Below are 20,070 nucleotides of genomic sequence, written 5' to 3' on the forward strand. Positions count from 1 at the left end.
GGAGGGGAGAAAAAAAATCAACGAGGATTCATTTGCTAAACACATTATTTAAAGGACGGGCACATATACTAGTATATAATACCAGCTGCACGATAGAATGGAGTTCTGCTCACTCTGAAGACACTTTATGAGGGTTAAAAAAATACTGTTTGCTTTGTGACACTCCTGGTGTACGCAAGAATTAATGTTTTCTAGAAGTTTGGCTAGTCAATTGAATTGAGGTGGCTTGTGAGAGCACTTCAATTTGTCATTACTGAATGTGTTATATGCCTTTTCGCAGCAACACTGACAGCTTCTGGACTCCCGAAATCAGGTGTAGAGCAAAGTGTAGATGACAGATGAGACATAGGTGAAATAAGTTGATATGATCCGAGACAACGGATAAAAGAGATACTGAAATTGAATTTAGCCATTACACCAACATATTATTATAAAGCAGGAGAGTGCTGAAAAATTGTATTTGAATTTGAACTCTGTGATAAGTAAAAGATATTTTATCCATACAGAGGCCGCCAGATAATAAGGAAATTGTTATAAAAGTCCTAATTTCTGATCAATTTTAAGAATAACATAAGATGCCAATGAAGAACCATGCCAAGTACTCAACCAACTAGGGGTTATCTAGACTCTACCCAACCCACTGCCGCTTACAAACAAAATCCAAGCTCTACTGCTGTCCAAGAAATAATCACAGTGCCAAAGTCTTCACTTAAAAATATTGATAACTAATTACACTTCTATTAAAATGCCTATCACAGGAGAGAGGTGTGAGTTCTCCATTAAGGCGGCAGCTAAGAATTTCACGTTACAGATTCGGAGTGGAAATTAAGTTAATATTCGGTGGTTTGGAGTAAACCCTTGGTTACAATTCTTTCAGCTGATGGGCTCAGGATTTCGTGAAGTAAACATGAAGTAAGGAAGGTAGTTTGAAGAAACAAAGACCAATCAGGTAGCAAACCTTAGACATTTAATATTGAAATTAGACCACTAGCTATATTCTCCCATCCCCCAGTTTGGAAGATGTAAGGAACATAGTGTAAAATTGCAATGGTTATCTTAGGGCAGGTTTTAGTGGAGAATATAACCTCTTGGTAAATGTTCATAGCACCAAGGGAACAGCAGGGGTCGAAATAACCTTAACTGTGAAGATATCAATCACCCTATATAAAGTTCCTTCAATCAAGAGGCATGCTGTGGTGAAGACAGGGAGCCAGCGATAAGAGTTCCAAAAGAGAGTTTTAAGGAATCTAGTAGCTTTTCCAATGTTTGAGATAAATATTTTTTTTCATATTTTGGGAAAATGTGTGACAAAGAGAGAGGCTCACGTAAGGTAAAGTCTGATTGTCTAACGCAGAGGAGACTATAAAATGATTTCAATAATTCATGAACTAGAACAATCTAGGAGAATAATCAAATAATGAAATCCACTTATTTCTTTATACAATGTGCAAAAGAAAAACACTGCCAGGTGATTATACACATGAACTTAATTACATAAAGCAATATGTAGAAAGAAAATCCAATACTGACATCATCCAACAACAGTAAACATGTACGCCATTAAGAGCAACAAAGATACATGCTTTAGAATAATACAATGAGAGACTTCAGAGACCTTTATTTAGGGGCTTTGAGAGATAAATGCAAAGTGAGTCACTAATTTCCAAGAATACACCAACGTGGTGGTATTTTAATAGAATTCTATGAAATTGCAGAAACAGACTTAACCCCATGTGCACCAGTGACATATTCAAATGAACTTTAAGCTATGTAAAAAATATCTCTTTAAATAACCAATCCTAATGAGCTAAGCTGTTATACGGAACTCAAACAATAACGTAATTTTAGAAATTGTGCATGGCTTGTAAACCTTTCACTATAGGAACAGCCAGCTTCTCCAGAGTACGGGATTCAACCAATCCGGATGTGATCGTATCACTTAGGCCTTCTCTGAACAGTAATAAATGATTTGGTGGATGATCATGATTTTTAATGTGCTGGATATTTATGATTGCAGTCAAGTGTAAGGAAAAAAGGCTACAGGCAGTTGTAAAGTAAGCCCATGTACTTTATCTACGTATCCGGGATGGATGATGTGCCATAAATATTTATATGCAAATTGAATAAGATTTTATATGCCAACATGAACACACAAACTTGAAGCATGGCTAGTACAAAAGACCAGCCAAGGTATCTTTTGTTAACCATTTATCTTGGTTTTAACAGTTTGCCACCAAATACACATCCCAGTTAGTTAGCTGTATTCTATTTGCTATGTGTTATAAACAAGGAGGATCATGTTAAAAGTGGCATGTGTAGTTAAGCCTCGCATAGCCCATTAAGTCATAGGGTTGGACATATCCACGCAGTGTTTTACTTTGTTATTGTGTTGTGAAATCACTGTAAAGCATTATTCTGTGGTTGACAACTATCATGTATTACAGGCTTTATTCTGTGATGTAATTTATACTCCTAGAATAAGATCCTGACGGGTCCTTTAGCTTCACCAATACAATAATGTAATTGTTGGTACATGTTAATATAGGGACTAAAGTAGGCAGGGGTATCCAACTTGCGGCCCTCCAGCTGCTGCAGGACTACATGCAGGACTACAGGCTGGCTGATGAGTAATCCTGTAGCAGTTGGAGGGCCGTAGGTTGGACACTCCTGGCCTAAAGAATGAATGCTGGCAGTCACCCCTTACTATCGAACCTGTAAGATTTAGCTACAGAGACTGATCATCTTGGATTGAGTTCCACTACTTGTAACATTTCATATGGTGCTGCCCTGCAGTGGATGGAATGTTAAATACATAGATGTATCCATAATACATCCCACAAACTATACAGTAGTACTATACATGTGATGATCAGTAACATGTGAATTGTGTATGTGTCCAAGAAAGTAGACCAATGTGATCACTAGCAACCACTGAACCAGCAGCACCCCATGGAAGTAGAAGTCAGTAGAGTAACAGAAGAAGATGTTAGCAGAGAAATGCTTCCTACAGTTTATTCAATCATGTCTTACCAATTTAACTGTGAATACATACAGCCAACTTTGTCCTCCTGCCAGGAAGGGCTGATTTTTGGTCTTTCATAATGCATTGTTAAAAGATTAAATCCATGAACATAACATGTAAGAACCACTGTCTTTCAGTATTTTATATGATATTACAAAAACAAGAGAAAAAAAGAAGCACATATTGCCTTCTATGTTTATTAGATAAATATATGTATTGATGTGGTTATGAGAGCCTCCTTGTGTCTTATAGTTTATTGTTCTTCAAAACCTAAAGACATCCCTTCAAAAGATTACATGCATCTCAAATGGTGTTGTACCAAAACAGTCATCTTTATCATTGTTGTATTTGATTGTTGTAAGTTGTAAGCAGTTACTACATTCTAGTTTTCACCACAGTGCTTTGCATGATCACCTTTCCATTGCATTTTAATTAAAGGGACAACAGGAGATGAGATAAAAATAGCATCTGTATTTTCCCAAATAGAAGAAGAATCTATCATGACCATCAATGATTTTTTAAAGAGCTATATTATCAAAATGTGATAACCTTATTCCTTTCTAACATTCAACGGAAGAACGGAAGATAAAAACCTACCTGTATTCACACCAAGGGCACCTATAAGGTTTCTCACCAGTATGGACTCGTTTGTGTCTTGTGAGATGGGACTGAGTTGTGGAAGCAAAGTCGCACTCATCACATTTGAAGGGTTTCTCGCCTGCAGAAGTAGGGGTTATAGAAAGACCATTTATTGCCCGGCTTGAGACCAGCAGTAAGAAGACGTAATATAAGTCAACAGTGATAAAATTGTAGCAAAACATTTCATACAGTGGTCTTTAGCACTATGTGACAATGATCTGCAAAACGTTCCATGGAAGGTGCCAAGTTGGTGTAAGTCAAACAAGAATTCCAAGTAATATTATTTTTATGCATCAACTCGTTAAATCTAACTTCCAGTATGCTTCCAGTAGGATTGATTTGTTTATATTTTTTAAAAATATATCAAAGAGAAACACTGGTATACCGACTGTAAAACCATCCTTTTTGTAAGGCTTTAGTTTATTTATCTTGGCTTCCAGTTCAAGAACCTTTTTTTCCCTGTGGAGGAAAATTTGGAGCAGTGCAACTCAAGAGCTGTTTTATTTCACTATATTAACTGGAGTACTTAGGACTTTGAAGACCTCACAAATTTGTGATAATTTCCTTTCTTCTTTCCCCGCCTCTGAGCTTAATCCGAGCCTTTAAATAGGCAATATGTAATTAGTATTAATAGGGAACACTATTGGAATAAAATAGGAAAGTCTTCCTGCAGCAGGACATTTTGATATTTTTATTCTTGGTTTTAGTAGCAGGGCAGCATTTCCATTGCCAGGGTAATATTTTACAGAAACGATCGGTTTATTCTTGACTTATAACATTGATTAGTAGGCGCTTAATATTGCAAAATAACTTGGCAAGCTCAAGAGAAGAAAAAAATCTATTTTCCCCCTAAAAAAATAAAATATAAAAAAAAAACTTTTAATAATGTATCAGTAACGCGTTTAAACTTTGTTTTTAGCAGTTTGCACGTTATTGATTTCCTCTTCTTGATACTGAACAGTAGCTAAGCAGCCTCCTGACTGCCCCGGGTGCAGCCAAATATGTGGATATAACACTGGGACATAACAATGAGAATTGAATGGGATGTGAGAATACAGGGATTTAGGTGAAAAGAGGAATTACACAAATGAACTCCCACCACTGGGATTGTGAGGTTTACCAAGTTCGGAAAGTCTGACATGTGAAAGCACATACAAACTTAAGGTGACCCCCCAGCTCAAAAAATGCAGCATTTCTCATGCATAATCTAATCCTTGTTTCTTCAACACTTTTCAATAAACCACAAAGAAGTTTTTCCAAAATTTTATTTTTAAAAGTCGAGTTAAAGGTGCTGTTCCACATAGATGTTTTTTCCCCCAACTTTCCTAGAATACTATATTATGTACTACTTTATTATACATCTTAAATACGTGTATATTCCATATGTGGAACAGCACCTTTTATGTAAACTGACCATTTACACATTGTGTGTAAAAGCATAACCTTCATGTAAAGCACTTACTAAAACCCTGATAATACTTGCAGAAAAACACAAAATATTAAGGTATATGCAAATGCATGCACATGAATACCAAGCATTTCTTGCAAGACAATATTCATTAAGCCCCTATATGTTGAGTATTTAATAGGTAACTTCTCAAAGCAGCACTCCATACCATGGGCGTAGGAACCCCTAAAAATCTGGGGGGACAGCATTTTCCCCCATCAGATCCCCACTTTCTCACACTATCTACTCCCTCTCCCCCCTCTCACACTTTCTTACTATCTACCCCCCCTCCCTACCCTCCCTTCTCACTAGCTACCCTCTCCCTACCCTCCCTTCTCACTAGCTACCCTCTCCCTATCGCCCCCTTCTCACTAGCTACCCTCTCCCTACCACCCCCTTCACACTAGCTACCCTCTCCCTACCCCCCTTCTCAATAGCTACCCTCTCCCTACCCCCCCTTCTCACTAGCTACCCTCTCCCTACCCCCCCTTCACACTAGCTACCCTCTCCCTACCCCCCTTCTCAATAGCTACCCTCTCCCTACCCCCCCTTCTCACTAGCTACCCTCTCCCTACCCCCCCTTCTCACTGTCTACCCCAGTTTCTGCAGTGGGCCACTTCATCAGAATTGTATACGTGCACGGGCCGCACTCATTTTTCACTGTGAGAAAATATGGTCTTTAATAAAATATGCAGATTAAAATAAAGTAAATGACACAAAACCTTTACTTTTCCTCTCACTGATTTCTGGGCCTAGAAAGTTTTGTGACTACAAATTCAGGACTCAGGATAATTAAAAATGAAATAGTTCTATTTATTCTAGGGATGCACCAAAATGAAAATTCTGGACCAAAACATTCACGGTTCACTTAGCCAAAACCGAAAATGACCCCCCACCTTTAAAAATAATAATAAAAACTCACATTTTTTATAAAAGTAGGTAACACACCACAATTGGACAAAATGCAATATGGCTTGGCATGATAGGAGTGTGCTTGCTAACAGCAATCACAGTCCTATCATACCCAGGCAGCAAGTACATGCTGGTACAGGGTGGCTGTAAGTGATGTGCAGACCCCATACTGCTGGCAGCATCAATACACAAGGGGGGCAGCTAGCTATGTTTCAGCATGTACTGGCTGACTTGCCATGATAGGAGTGTGATTGCTAACAGCAATCACAGTGCCATCATTCCTAGGTTCCAGCACTTACACATCCAACCAGTAAATGCTGTAACCTAGGCATGATGGGACTGTGATTGCTGTTAGCAATCACACTCCTATCATGCCAAGTCAGCCAGTACATGCTGGTACACGGTGGCTGTAAGTGATGTGCAGACCCCATACTGCTGGCAGCATCAATACACAAGGGGGGCAGCTAGCTATGTTTCAGCATGTACTGGCTGACTTGGCATGATAGGAGTGTGATTGCTAACATCAATCACAGTCCAATCATGCCTAGGTTCCAGCACTTACACATCCATTCTATCACACACACACTCATTCATATACTCATTCAATCACAGATTCATTCCCTCAATCACGCATACTCATTCAAACACCCTCCCCACCCCCTTACCTGCACTGCAGCTCCTCGATGCCGCTCACAGTCTTCAGCAGAGGGCGCGGCCTCCCTCTGCGTTCTCTGGTACTGCACAGAGGATGTGATGTAATGTCACGTGAACTCTGCTGGGTTCCGGTTCCTCTGTGCAGTACAGAAGACCCTCCCACAGGTAAGTAGCAGGGCTCGAGGTGTGGACCGCGTAAGATCGGTTGCTCTGGCTGCCGATCTTACGCGGGCAGCACCTCGAGGTCTCGCGGGCCGCATTTGCGGCGTTTCTATTGGGGGGGGGGGGGTTCCTACGGCCCTGGGGGGGATTTCTTAATTATCGGTCCCCCCGCATGAGTTACTGGGGGGGATCTGTAACCCCCGCCCCCCCCCTGTTCCTACGCCCATGCTCCATACTAATTTTCATGTTAATGCACATTGGAGGATATGCACGTATACTCCCTAATCAGTCCTTGGGTGTCAAACTATCCAGTGCATTTAAATGCACGCATTATTTAGTTAGAGTTAGAAAATAAGACACCTGTGTCATGTTACTCCTCTCCTTGACAGCGTCTACAAAAATCAGGGGGCATTGGTCAGTACATATCTTATACATGCCTGGTGGATCTCCAAATCTAGGAAATAGTCGGTGAGCTCCCTTTGAGATGAATGTGAATAGCAACAGCCAATTACATGTATGCTATATACACATATAGTAACATAGTAATTTAGGTTGAAAAAAGACCCAAGCCTATCAAGTTTATTCCTTCAATATATTCTTCCTGCTTTTGATCCTAAAGAAGGCAAGAAAATAAAAAATAATGAAGCTATATTTTTTAAAAAATTTGGCCACTTAGCAGGAAAAGATCCTTCTTGACTGCAAAAGGAAATCACATCTCTCCTTGGATCAAGAAGCTCTAAAATAGTAATTTTTATTCAATCATTTATAGCGCTATATGTATTTCTAAAATGATATCCAGTTCCTTTTTGAAAGCATCCATTTTATTTGAAAACACTTGGAAGGGAATTCCCTTGGCAGTGAATTCCATACATTTATTGTCCTTACTGTAAAGTATCCTTTCCTTTGTTGTGCATGCAATCTTTGTTCTTCCAGTCCCAGAGGATCAGGGCTGGCCCAAGGCAAAATGCCGCCTGGGGTGAATTTTAAAATGCCGCCCCCCCACCTTATCTACCCTTCCTCTCCCTCCGTCCCTGCCGCCCCCCCATTATCTACCCTTCCTCTCCCTCCGTCCCTGCCGCCCCCCTTGTACTTACCTTTCAGCAGTCCTGCGGCGAGTCTCCCTGTTCGGACTCGGTGCCGGCTTGTAATGCTGAGCGCCGGAAATCTTCCGGCACTCAGCATTACAAGCCGGCACCGAGACCGAACAGGAAGACTCGCCGCAGAGGAGAGAGAGGGGGGCGCCGAGCGGGTACTGACAGCTTGGTAAGCGAAAACCAAGTCTTGCTGCCCCTTCAAGAGTGCTGCCTGGAGCGGTTGCCCCACTCGCCTCCATTGTCGGGCCGGCCCTGCAGAGGATGACCACTGGCTCTTACTGGCCCTGCTCTTATTTATATAATGTTATAATATCCAGTTTTTCTAGCTAATATAATAATATTATAGCTAATATATATGCAACTCTCTATTTATAACTAAGATCTTTCTATCCCCTTATAAATTTTGTCCCCTTCTTGGCACTCCATGATGTCCTCCTGTGAATCAATACCCCATAAAAAGTTAATAACACATTTTGTTTAATACAGATGTTTTGCTAGCATAAGTGTGATTGGCTGGTGACCTAAATGGTAGTGTTACAGAACATGTGCAATAAATGCACATACAAATACTTATGTATTCCTAATTTCAGGAAGCCACACAAGTAGAAAAAGTAAGACTGCAGTCTCATTTTCTAACACTAGTAGCTAAAGAATACATGCTGTAAAATGCACCGGAGTCCAATTTTTGCTTTCTAATATTTTGGAGATTTTGTTTATTAGGGCTTACCAATACATATTTTACTTTTATCATTTGAATACAGCTCTTAATATTCTTTAATGGTCTTCTTTATCACACATTTTGAATCTCGTGTTTTTGGGGCTTACATTTGACCAAAATGTAGAAATATTCTTGATGATATGGCGGTTTGGAGACGCACATATCAGATGGTAATTTAAAGTTTGGAATAATCCTTCCCCGTTGCCAATGTTACAGACAGTCACATGGGCGGCTGCACTTCTTTAAATGTATTCTTGACTATTTCGTCTTAGTATCAACTACGGCTTGTTAAAAGGGGCAATGTAAAATCTGTGTGATGTGTTCTCTCTTATTACTTTCCCTATAATTAATGAATGTTACTTGTCAGTTTTAGGGAAAAAAAACAATTCGTAGTCATTTATGCCACAAATATCTTTCACAGAAAAGACAGTCACATAATTCTAGAAGTTCCGTTTGGCAGCTATTTGTCAATCATCTCCAATATAATTGGAGGTGGCTATGCTGTTGATTGAACAAAATACTACTATATGTCATGATGTCTCTTGAAACTGTCAAGCTTGTGCAGCCTATGAAGTACAAAGCAATCTCCAAATGAATGATGAACTGACTAGGTGGTGCTATGATCGTAACACAGCTGAAAGGACTGCTTTTAATTCACTAAGTGAGAAAACGGAGAGTTTCAGTAAGTCTGCCTGAAAAAGGTTCTAGATCCTGAATCAGAGCTGTTCTAGATTATCTGTTTTTTAAAGGAATTATTTCTTTATCTATGTTGATAGATGCACATGCATATGTTGGGGCCTTGCAAATCACACATTTTGGACCAAACCAAATTTAAAGCATTGTCTGTGAATTTTAAAAACCAAACTAACTTGCAAGTTACATTTAAAAAAAACCAAAACCTTAAAAGCAGTCAAGATGCTGACAAATAATTTTGATCGCTGTCTGGAGGTACCGGTATCGACTGTGTCAGCCTGACCAGGCTTATTCTGAAATTCCGATCAACCTAATAGAGGCTTAATTCCAGTTTCAGACATGGACTGGCCCTAATTAATATGTGTGTGTAAACTGAAAATAACACATACACTTACATGATACCCATATATGTACTGTATGTGTACATATGTGCATTTCACATGCTGAATAAAATGAAAAACTAATGTTAATGTACCATCTAGAAAAGAGTACAGAAATAGAAGTGGTTACGGAGATTCCAGAATGTGAAAAAGCATTGCATGCAGACCATTGAATGTAGGACATATTATATAGGCTCTCAGCGTTACTTCCGTGTGACAGTACCAAGCACATCATAGAAGATTCTCCTTCCTATCAGCATTCAAACCAGGGAACAAAGGTCATATTGAAGGGTGAGAAACAGGAGCACTATTTAATTATGCTTCACAAATTAACCCCTATGTGTCAACATTTACAGCAGCTCCCGACTGCTTATTGTCAAGATGTTTAAATGGCCATAAAGGCGTATGTAGCTGAATGGTAATTACAAATGTAACTGTCCCCTTCATGGCATGCTTTAACATAATGCAGCGTTGTGTGCAACATTAAACAGGAATCCCAGGAAGACAGCGGTGCAGCGACAGGCATGGATGGACAATGACATGTGGGAGAACAAGACAATTATTACATATGCACATAAACAGGTTTTAGTACAGGGTACTGAAAATGAAAATATTTTACTGCTAAGAAAATGACATTCAATTTGAGACTTGTAGTAGCGATTGTGACTATATTTAAGAGCGATAAAATAATACATTTGTGAAGATAGCAACGTGTTATTCATAAGAATGTGTTATGTGCTGTAATGATGCACTGGGTAATGTAGTGATCTGTCAGTGCCTTTCCCCACAGAGTAGACAATAAGAGGAATGCCGTATAGATATTATCCATTCCTTTACATAGAGATACATGGGCAACGACGGAATCTGTGCTGTTGTATTGATGTTTGCTAAATGACCAACCTGTGTGTTGTCTCCGGTGCTTGGTAAGGGCGTGGCGAGTCCCACCAGCGAAGCCACAAAGGTCACACAAGAATGACTTCTCGCCTGTTGCAACAATAAACAGATGTGGGATTGTGGAGGTCACAGATCGTTAAAACATATCTATCAAGGCTTTCAGGCTTACTAATTCCTCCAATCAAATGTTTCCATGTAAATATGTCAAATGGGAATGAAATTACCACTGCGGTTTATTGACTGTGATAAAATCTGAAAAGCACCACTGAACATAATTACATACTTGTCAGACCCATAAAAATTAGCTTTATTATCAATGAAATGGTTTTGTACAACTTCATTTCTGTTAGATGCCTTCCAGATGGGGCTGCTTTATGCACTTGAACAGTTTTTATGCATATCTTGATTTTTTTTAATTTTTTTTTTAGCAATTCCCATACATCTGGGCCTTTCTGAGCTCACCAAATTCTGCCTCGAAATTTCAATATACAACTACATATGAGACTGTGTGTTAACTATATTCTCAACTTACTTTATGATAGGCTTTGATATAGCGAAAGGTACATTATCTGTACATAGTACAGCTTGTTTAAATCTCTCCTCAACAATAGTGATTACAATTTAAGATTAAAATGTAGATTAAAGAATATGTTTGCTAGAGAGTGACAACTCATTAGTTCTATATCAATTATGAAGGGCCAACCCCAGTGATTTTGACTATGAAGAACCTGTCTTGCCCTATGTAATGCCTAGTTAAATTGGGGAGATTTCTTGGAAGTCCCTTACCGACTGAGAGCTAGGCATTACATAGGGCCTGCTCAACCCTTCTTGTTAGAGAAGTTCACTAGAGGTTGGCCATTCATAAAGCTCACTTTAGTGAATAAGCCCAAATGTTACCCGTAAACTATAAAAGCATACAAGGGAGGAGGACACGTGGTTAATGTCAATGTCATTTTGTCATATTCACATCACATGTGCAGCATACAAAAAAGAGATGCAGATGGGGCTGAACCAAGATTTTCCACTGTTAGATCACCAGGTATTACAGATTTAGGACAACTACCTCAATACTGCTGATTTTGTGAAGTTCATTGTCCACTCATGGCTGCCAATAAACATGATTACGCTTAACCATCTCTGACTAGATTAGTAACATGGCCTAATTCTATCCTCAAGAGGCTACACCATAGGAGTGCACTAAATTAATGACAATGAAAAAAACACTACTCAACCTACTCAAAAGAAATGTTAAACTTGAAATTATACTGCTTTTCTCATTAAAATAACCCTGGAGGCTATATTCAATAAGTGCCTAAGAAGATCATCACTGCCACGATCAGTTGTTTGTTCCTCTGGCAATAAACAGGTCAAGCCTCACTGACTTCATTGAACCTAAATAAGTCATTCTGCACCAAATATTGCTCATAAGGCATAGCCCAGGACTTCTGGCTGCAAACGTAATGAGAATGTAGAGAATAAAAAAAGAGATCCCTAAACAATAAGAATGGGATACATTCCTCCACATGTCCTGGAACTTAAGTATATTAACTGATTTTAGTTAAATGCAAAAAACAATGGGCAGACTGTCCCACCACATGGAAATATACAGAAATCAACAACGGAGACAGCAGATTGTCTTTTGCCCTTGTGTGAGATGAACACAAGCTTCTGATAATTATGTAGACAAAACAGTTGTCCATAATTTGTTGTCACCTTTCATTATTTGAACACCATCTGATCAATTTCACTAACACACATTAGACTTGGAAGTATGTAAATTCTGTATAGCAAGGAATATAACCTGAAGCATCACAGAAATTGGTATCTCATATCAGCAGATAGAGTACTGTGGATTTACCGAACATATGATTACCACGTTCTCGCTTTGACCTTAACATTTCTTAGACAGTCAAAATGAACGATTGCTTTGTGTAACTACCCGGGATGCTTACATGATAGCGGGGGCACGTTGGAAAATGTTTTTTCTTAACAACTTGAATTAGTTTCAAGTGTGCCATTTTGCATTCAAATATAGAAAGACATGAAAACCAATCCTTTATTTTCTATTAGAAAACAGCCACTGTCCCCTCTCTCTCATTATGGTGCAGACTACAAGACCTAACAACAAAAATCTATATTATTGATCTAACCAAGTCTCCACAATTATTCTTTAGAAGGAAACACCGACGATAAATTACATCTGCACTGGCTTTTCATCTGCTGTTCGATGTAAGTGATCTCTCAGGGCAGACTGGAGACCTTAAATCGTCAACACCCTTGTCAGAAGAGCTAAGGAGACCAGGGCCTCCCACAAACTGCTTTGGATATTGCTCAATAAAAAAAATAACTTGTAAACCTAAATGGGATTCTAGCTAGGAGTGGACCTGGCACAACATTTAACACAGTGATTGGTGCATTTATATATTATTTCCCGATAAGTCAACACATTTGAGTTGAGGAGATGCAAATCTTACTTATTTGTAGAAATATACATTGTGGATACTCAACACGAAAGCCCCTTATTATGAATATTATAATAAATGTGATTAGTATAATATAATTATTACATGCATTCTTAATAATAATAGTTGTGATAAAAATATGCTTTTAGCATTTTTTAAATTCTTGAGTTTACTGTAATGGCTGGCCCTATACTCCAGAAAAATGAGTAAAACTGCAAATCAGACAAAGAATCCGGAGAAAGAGAGAGATTGCAGAGCAGGAGAATGCTGGTTAGGAAGCCGAGACCAGGACATATATCTCAGATTAAAATAAGACGCCATAAAGATTCAATTTTCATTTACAGCTGCAGGAACTAAAAGGATGTTTCAGAGCGGATGCCTTCTCTCTCAATGTTTACGTTAATGGTATTTGTTACAAAATGTGTGTTTTAATTAAAAAAAAAAAAAAAAAAAAAGTATGACGGGGCTATAAAACGTTACTTTTGGTCCCTTCGTCTTCTGTAGACACAAACAAGATAATTAACACATATTTCTAAACAGACCTGTGTGAGTCCGGTAATGATCTTTCATGGCGGATGCAGTGAGAAAAGAATAATGGCATGTTGGCCAAGTACATTTAAATGGCTTTTCTCCTGTGTGTAGTTTCATGTGGTTGTTTAGAGCCCACCTCTCTCTGAAACTTCTGTCGCAGAGATTGCATGAGAATTTCCTAAATGTAGAAAGCACAAAGAGATGCGTTAGAACATGAAAATAAAAAACAGAAAATCACATATCTAGGTTTGAAAAAGAGATGAGCCTTTTGAAAACTGAGCGTCGGTAAACGCAGTGCCTTTGTTGAAGAGAATTGGAGCCTAGGACTGTCATGTCTGTATAACCAGGCATTGATTTTTCTGTCGAGGCCTGGCACGTCAGCCATTTATTCTCCGCTTTGCGGTTGGGCCCAACGGGTTTGAAAAATTCTTTTACAGTCCAGTCGCCCCTGAGGCAAATGTGAGAATAGATTTCACCTGTACAGACCCACACCACTTATCCAGGGCATGTGCTGTCAGAGCAAAGGCTAAATGAAACTCGATCTGTTCTGGAGAGCTCAGACAGTCAAGTGGTGCTAAATGCTCCATAGCTGTGAACATACATCTTTGCTAGGCTACCTTATTTAATCACTGTGTGATGAAAGGGGGTGGTGGGGCAGATACTGCAGTTCTTACAAAATGTTGGGCCACATCAACAAATTGTCTAGTGATTGAGATGTTGGGAAAAATTAAGAGAATACGGGCTGTTCGTGAACAGGTCTGATGGCAAGTTTTAAAAGTGATCTTATCACCATAGCAACTTAAAGAATATTGCAGCTGACTGCAATTCTCAATGGACTTGCAGCTCCTCCATCTACCAGTATCAGCTTTGAAGGGTTACAGCTAAAAACAGTATAAATAGTGTTTTCTTAAGACGCAAGAGTCTGACAAACAGTCTCAAAGTCAAGGACCAGGCTTGGTTCATGATGTTCAGCTAGCCACCTGCCCCCTGCTAATGCCAATGTTTGCTCCCAGCTTCAATGGCTTTGTGTTCAGTCCCCATATCCATTCTAGGACTGCACTCCTTAACCTTTAACTGAATCTGCCTAATAGCAAAACAAATACCAATGCCTCTCTTCATTTACATTTATATGATCACAAATGCACACAAAGTTCACATGCGGTAAGCCTATACTTTTCATTAGATATATCGTGGATGTGAGCTTCACCACAAAGTCTACTTCCATCATATAGATTGACAGGCTGGATGAATGACATATGCTATAGCATCTCTAGGAAAAAAATAAAAGAACAAAAATAGGAAAGTGGTACAAAAATTGATTTAGTTGAGCAACAGAAATTGTTATGGCGCTAAATGGATTTTGGCACAGGGTCTAAAAGTACAGGTAATGACAAGGTGCTAAAGAGTCCAGAGCAGGTATGCTAGTATATGTGTGTGTGTGTATACAGTGTAGACGTTGTAGACGTTGTTAATGTTTTAAATGATTATTGTAGCTAGAAATGGCTGAGTTTTAATGGAATATCTTCATAGGCGTACAGAGGCTCTTTATCACTCCCATCACTCCAGGGTTCCAATGTCACGTTGTGTTGGCTAATACAAGCTTATGTTTAAAAGGCTTATTGATTATTACTAAACCCTTTTGCAATTATGTTACAGCTGGAAATTTCCTTGCTTTCCATAAAAACAGCCAAGGGATCCCAAACTTTGGAATGGTAGGGTTTGTGTTTATATATTATATACATATATATATATATATATATATATATATATATATATATATATATATATATATATATAAAACACAATATATTTATTTTATATATTTATATATAATAGTGAATGGTCTATGTGAGGTTCATAGATAGATAGATAGATAGATAAATTACAAATATGGAGTGTATCATTCTGGCATCAATGAAAGGCAGACTCTATCCTATAATAAAACCATATAAAAAGTCTCATTTATTTACACCCCCTGGGCTCTGCGCAGACAATAGTAGAGAGATTTGCATAAAAATTGGGCAGGTCGACCATGGGTATCAGCAAACGACTGCATAATTTGGAAAACTAAATGTGCTTCAGCCTTCAAAAAAAAAAAAAAACAGCATCTAATGACAATGCCGACTTTGACTCATGATATATAAGTGTTTGGCAAGCCCACTTAATTGGAGCCCGGCATGTGTAGGTTTACGCTATCACACAAAAAAACACATTGAACTGGAACACTGATCTATGCAACTCTTTTCAATTCTATATTATTGGTTTTGCTAGGTGTTTTACTCTTTTTAACTTATAGAATTATGATCCTACTATTATTATAGGCATAATGAGAGAATTTTTGGCAAAATTGACTCTTTTTGTTTAGATATCTAGACTGAGATGCTTCCAATATCTTAAAATGGAGATGCGATTTAGAACATATGAAGCAGATCTGTCATTTTATTATTTTCTCTGCAGGTTTAAATGTTTTGTTAAAAAAAAAACTTTAAAGAAGCTTTTTCCATATTTATGGCTAAAGCCTTGGTTTTTGAGAATGAAATGGTCGTGGCCAAAAAAAAATTAATGCCGTATTTGCTCGATTATAAGACGAGGTTTTTTTCAGAGCAAATGCTCTGAAAAATACCCCTCGTCTTCTAATCGGGGTCGTCTTATAATCAGACCTCAAATAGAGGTCTGACTATGAGACTAAGATCCAGATCCCCCGCAGCGCTGCAGGGGACCTGGATCCTTCTGTCTCCCCCCCGCCCATTTAACACTCCCCCCCCACCCCACACACACTTACCGGTGCTTACAATTTCCTGCTGTATACCGGGGCAGTGGGTTGACGTCCACGCGATCCGTAGACAACTTACGCTGCAGCCGGAAGGAGGTGTGGCTAGCAGCGGTGCGGCACCGGTGCGGGGAACTCTGATCTCTGACAGTCGGGGAAGGTCTGCGCGATGGACGCAGACAACCCCCGCTGCTAGCCAAACCTCCTTCCGGCTGCAGCGGACGTTGTCTACGCGGATCGCGTGGACGTCAACCCACTGCCCCGGTATACAGCAGGAAATTGGAAGCACCGGTAAGTGTGTGGGGTGGGGTGGAGTGTTAAATGGGGGGGAGACAGAAGGAAGACTGCTGCCCCGGTATACAGCAGGAAATTGGAAGCCCCGGTAAGTGTGTGTGTGTGTGTGGGGGGAGTGTTAAATGGGGGCATAGGGCATTTCTGGAGACAGAGTGCTCTATGAAATGCCTTTTAACCCCCTGAACGCCACTCTGCCTCCTGAAATGCCTTATACCTCCCTATATGCCACCCTGCCCCATAATATGCCTTTTAACCCCCTAAATGCCAGAGTGGCATACAGGGGTATAAGGCATTTCTGGAGGCAGAGTGGAACATAGGGGGTTAAAAGGCATATCATGGGGCACAGTGGCATATAGAGGGTTAAAAGGCATATCATGGGCCACAGTGCCATATTGGAGTGGCAAGCCTGGGGGCAGATGTGCGTAACTGGGGGGCAGGTTGGAAAATACAAGGAAATAAAAACAAAAAAATATTTTTCTCAATCATAGCTTTTATTAAAAAATTTAATAGTTTACATGAATTAACACTTACTGGTAAAACTTTTTTCCTATAGGGTAGTCTTATATTCAGGCTTTTTCTTTTTTTCCTAAATTAATATTCAGATTTTGGGGGGTCGTCTTATAATCGAGCAAATACGGCAATTTATATCCATCCTATAGAACACAACATGTGTCAGCATTTAGGGGGTTAAATGTTTAGGTTTCCTAGACCGCGCATGTGCAGCGTTTCTAATTGGATCGTGTATGGTGTCTACTTTAGTTTAGTCAGGTCTGAGTATCATAGATTATATTTTATGTTGCAGCTGGAACATCTCATTGGTGAAAAATGATTGACATACATTACAGCAGTAAAACCACATAATATTTCCTTGTGCTAATAATAAAAGCCATTTTTTTCATTCTCCATATAGGTTTCAAAATGTTTGCATAAGAAGAGGCCAAATAATGTTAATGTTTGTTACACACACACACACTCATACATTTGATTTAGCGGTTCCATCTATTACCCTTTACCCCATACCATATGTAAACTCTCTAAATGAGCTGACCCCTTACCCTGACATTGGAGCAAACGCCCCAGAAAGTTCCCGGGTATGCCTATACCACATTGGTCTACTTAGTGTTGTATTCCAATAGCTTTCTTGGCTTTTCTGTAATATATATCATTGAGAGGGTGATAGATAAGCGACACAGCCAACCACCAGGTATGGTAGAGGTGAAAAGCATGGATGTGATAGGCATACAACTATTCTGAATCTAAGATGAGACCAAGGAATGGTCTCATCTCATAAGGTTTGAGTCTTTACATCAGGAAAAATGCACAGACTATAAGGCCTGAAATGTTTCATATCTGCTGTCAAATTCTACGGTGACGCGCTCGTGGAGGTAAAGTGCTATCAAGATGAACGTACATGTAGACAACAAGGTGTATTCACTACAGGGGGGTTTGCGGAAGAGCTTAATATTTCAACAGTATTGATATTAAATATATTATTATTAAAAAATATTATTTTTTGTTACTGTGATGGCAATTAAAAATCCTGCCATGTTACGGTGAGTGCTCCTCACACATGATGCTACTTCACTTGTCCCAGCTTTGCTGAGTTTTTCTCATATATACTCAGGGGCTGAATTTGGTGGTAACTGCTGCTTTTTTTATCTGACAAAGTTTTGCTGTTTCTATCTGACAAAGTCCAAGGTGGCTTTGGTAAGGTTAACCCAACCGTAAATTATTCCATTTTGTGTTCAACTTTTAGTGTAAGTATACACTAATCTCAATTCCGTATTAGATGCCATGGTTTTGGAATGAGATGTATTAGATGCAGTAGGACAGCCTAGTTAATAGTTTATCAATGATGGGTGATCCATTGTTTTGGTCATAAAAGCAACAATTCAGTGCGTATACTTAATTAACATGGTCATTTTCAGGCAAAAAAAAATGCTAGCCTAATTTTAACAGTGTTGTTGCAGCTAAGAAGAACACTACCCATCCCACTTTTGGAAGCCTAGAGACACAGGTGTTTGGTGTTCTGCACCTCTCTAACCATTGGGCACAGCTTGTGAGGACCTCATTTACGGGCCATAAAAATGAATAGGTTACCGAATGCTTTTTATAGGCAGACATAATGTTGGAGAAATTAAGAGATTTTCTTTTTCCTGTTTATACATCATAAAGCTGCTTCACACTGAGTCAAGAGAAGCCGCGCACTATTTCAGCTTGAAATCACTCTAAAATCAGTTTTCTTTCCAGACATTATTGTTATTGAATAATCTAAATGATATTGTCTGTGGAGTGAGTTTTGTAAGCATATGACTCAAAGTTGTTGCAATTTAAAATAAATTTTAACTCCGGCTGAGAAGGATCCCCCCCCCCATCAGAATAAATTGAAGCACATCTACTTTAAAAGACAAATTGGATTTTCCAAAGATTAGGTCAGAGAATTAATCTTAATAAATTTATGCACAGTTCTGGGGCATGGATCTATCTTTGACCTTAGTGTATTGTATCAAAAAGGCAGACTTCTCACAAGTGCCATTTATTGTATTATCTATTAAATTCCTAGAACTGTTTCTTCAACTGCCATAGAATGCATTCTTAAATCATAAAACTATGCGAGAGAGCAAACCAGAATAGAAACTGCCCGGGCAAAAATACTAAGCATGGAGATTTTATATAGCCACAGAGTTAATGCTTTTAAAAAAAATGAAGGGGAAAGGGGTATTTCTCTTAATTGTTATTATTTATTGTCTTATATCATATTTCACAATGGGTTATCAAGAATCAGTCATTGCTTAACATTGATATACACATCAAGGTCAAATGTCGTGTTTAAGGATGTCCCATTATGTCCATTTACAATAATATGCTCATGAATTAGTGATCTACCTTAACCTTCTGAATGACCTTGTATAAGCAAAGCACGGCTGGGCCATAAGGACATTGTCCCCTTACATGAATATAGATAATATTGAGATTATTATATAAGAAGGTATATACAAATAAAAGTGACCATGAGTGCTTGACGGATAGGAAAACAATCAAGTGAATATTGTAGGCACACTAGATCATTGCTTAGTGCCACCTGCATGTGACAAATTGAGGCTAAATAATGTAAAATATACATATCATCTATTCAAATCTCTGGATTGTTTTCATCCATTTCAAATTTCATATGTGTGACGGGAATGTTATTTGTAAGATAAATCCTGCTATCTAGCTCTTCCTCTGTGTGTATTTATTTGGCGTCAATCCGGTGTAAAATAAATAATCAGGTTAAGGGGATGCTATCGCTGTCTGTGCATTTGTTTCTGCTCGCTTTTACAGTATCATAAATGATAAAATATGCCCCTCATTTTCAAACCGGCAATCATTTTTAGATTTGAAAGACCTAACACTTG

The 20,070-nt window shown here is 38.8% G+C and overlaps 1 protein-coding gene across 1 annotated transcript in view; it reads right to left on the reverse strand.

Moving 5' to 3' along the window:
* Positions 1 to 20,070, reverse strand: part of LOC149289613 (zinc finger protein 407-like) — a 223,826-nt gene that overhangs the window by 78,451 nt on the left and 125,305 nt on the right. The window contains exons 4-6 of the mRNA XM_089490423.1: positions 13,620 to 13,786; positions 10,622 to 10,705; positions 3,620 to 3,740 (exon numbers count right to left, since the gene is read on the reverse strand). Of these exons, the coding sequence (XP_089346549.1) occupies positions 3,620 to 3,740; positions 10,622 to 10,705; positions 13,620 to 13,786 (372 nt within the window). The remainder of the gene's footprint in view (positions 1 to 3,619; positions 3,741 to 10,621; positions 10,706 to 13,619; positions 13,787 to 20,070) is intronic.

This window comes from Sceloporus occidentalis, unplaced genomic scaffold (genome assembly GCF_023333645.1).
Source record: "Sceloporus occidentalis isolate IW3139 unplaced genomic scaffold, rSceOcc1.0.p SCAF_44, whole genome shotgun sequence".
NCBI classification, from domain to species: Eukaryota; Metazoa; Chordata; class Lepidosauria; order Squamata; family Phrynosomatidae; genus Sceloporus; species Sceloporus occidentalis.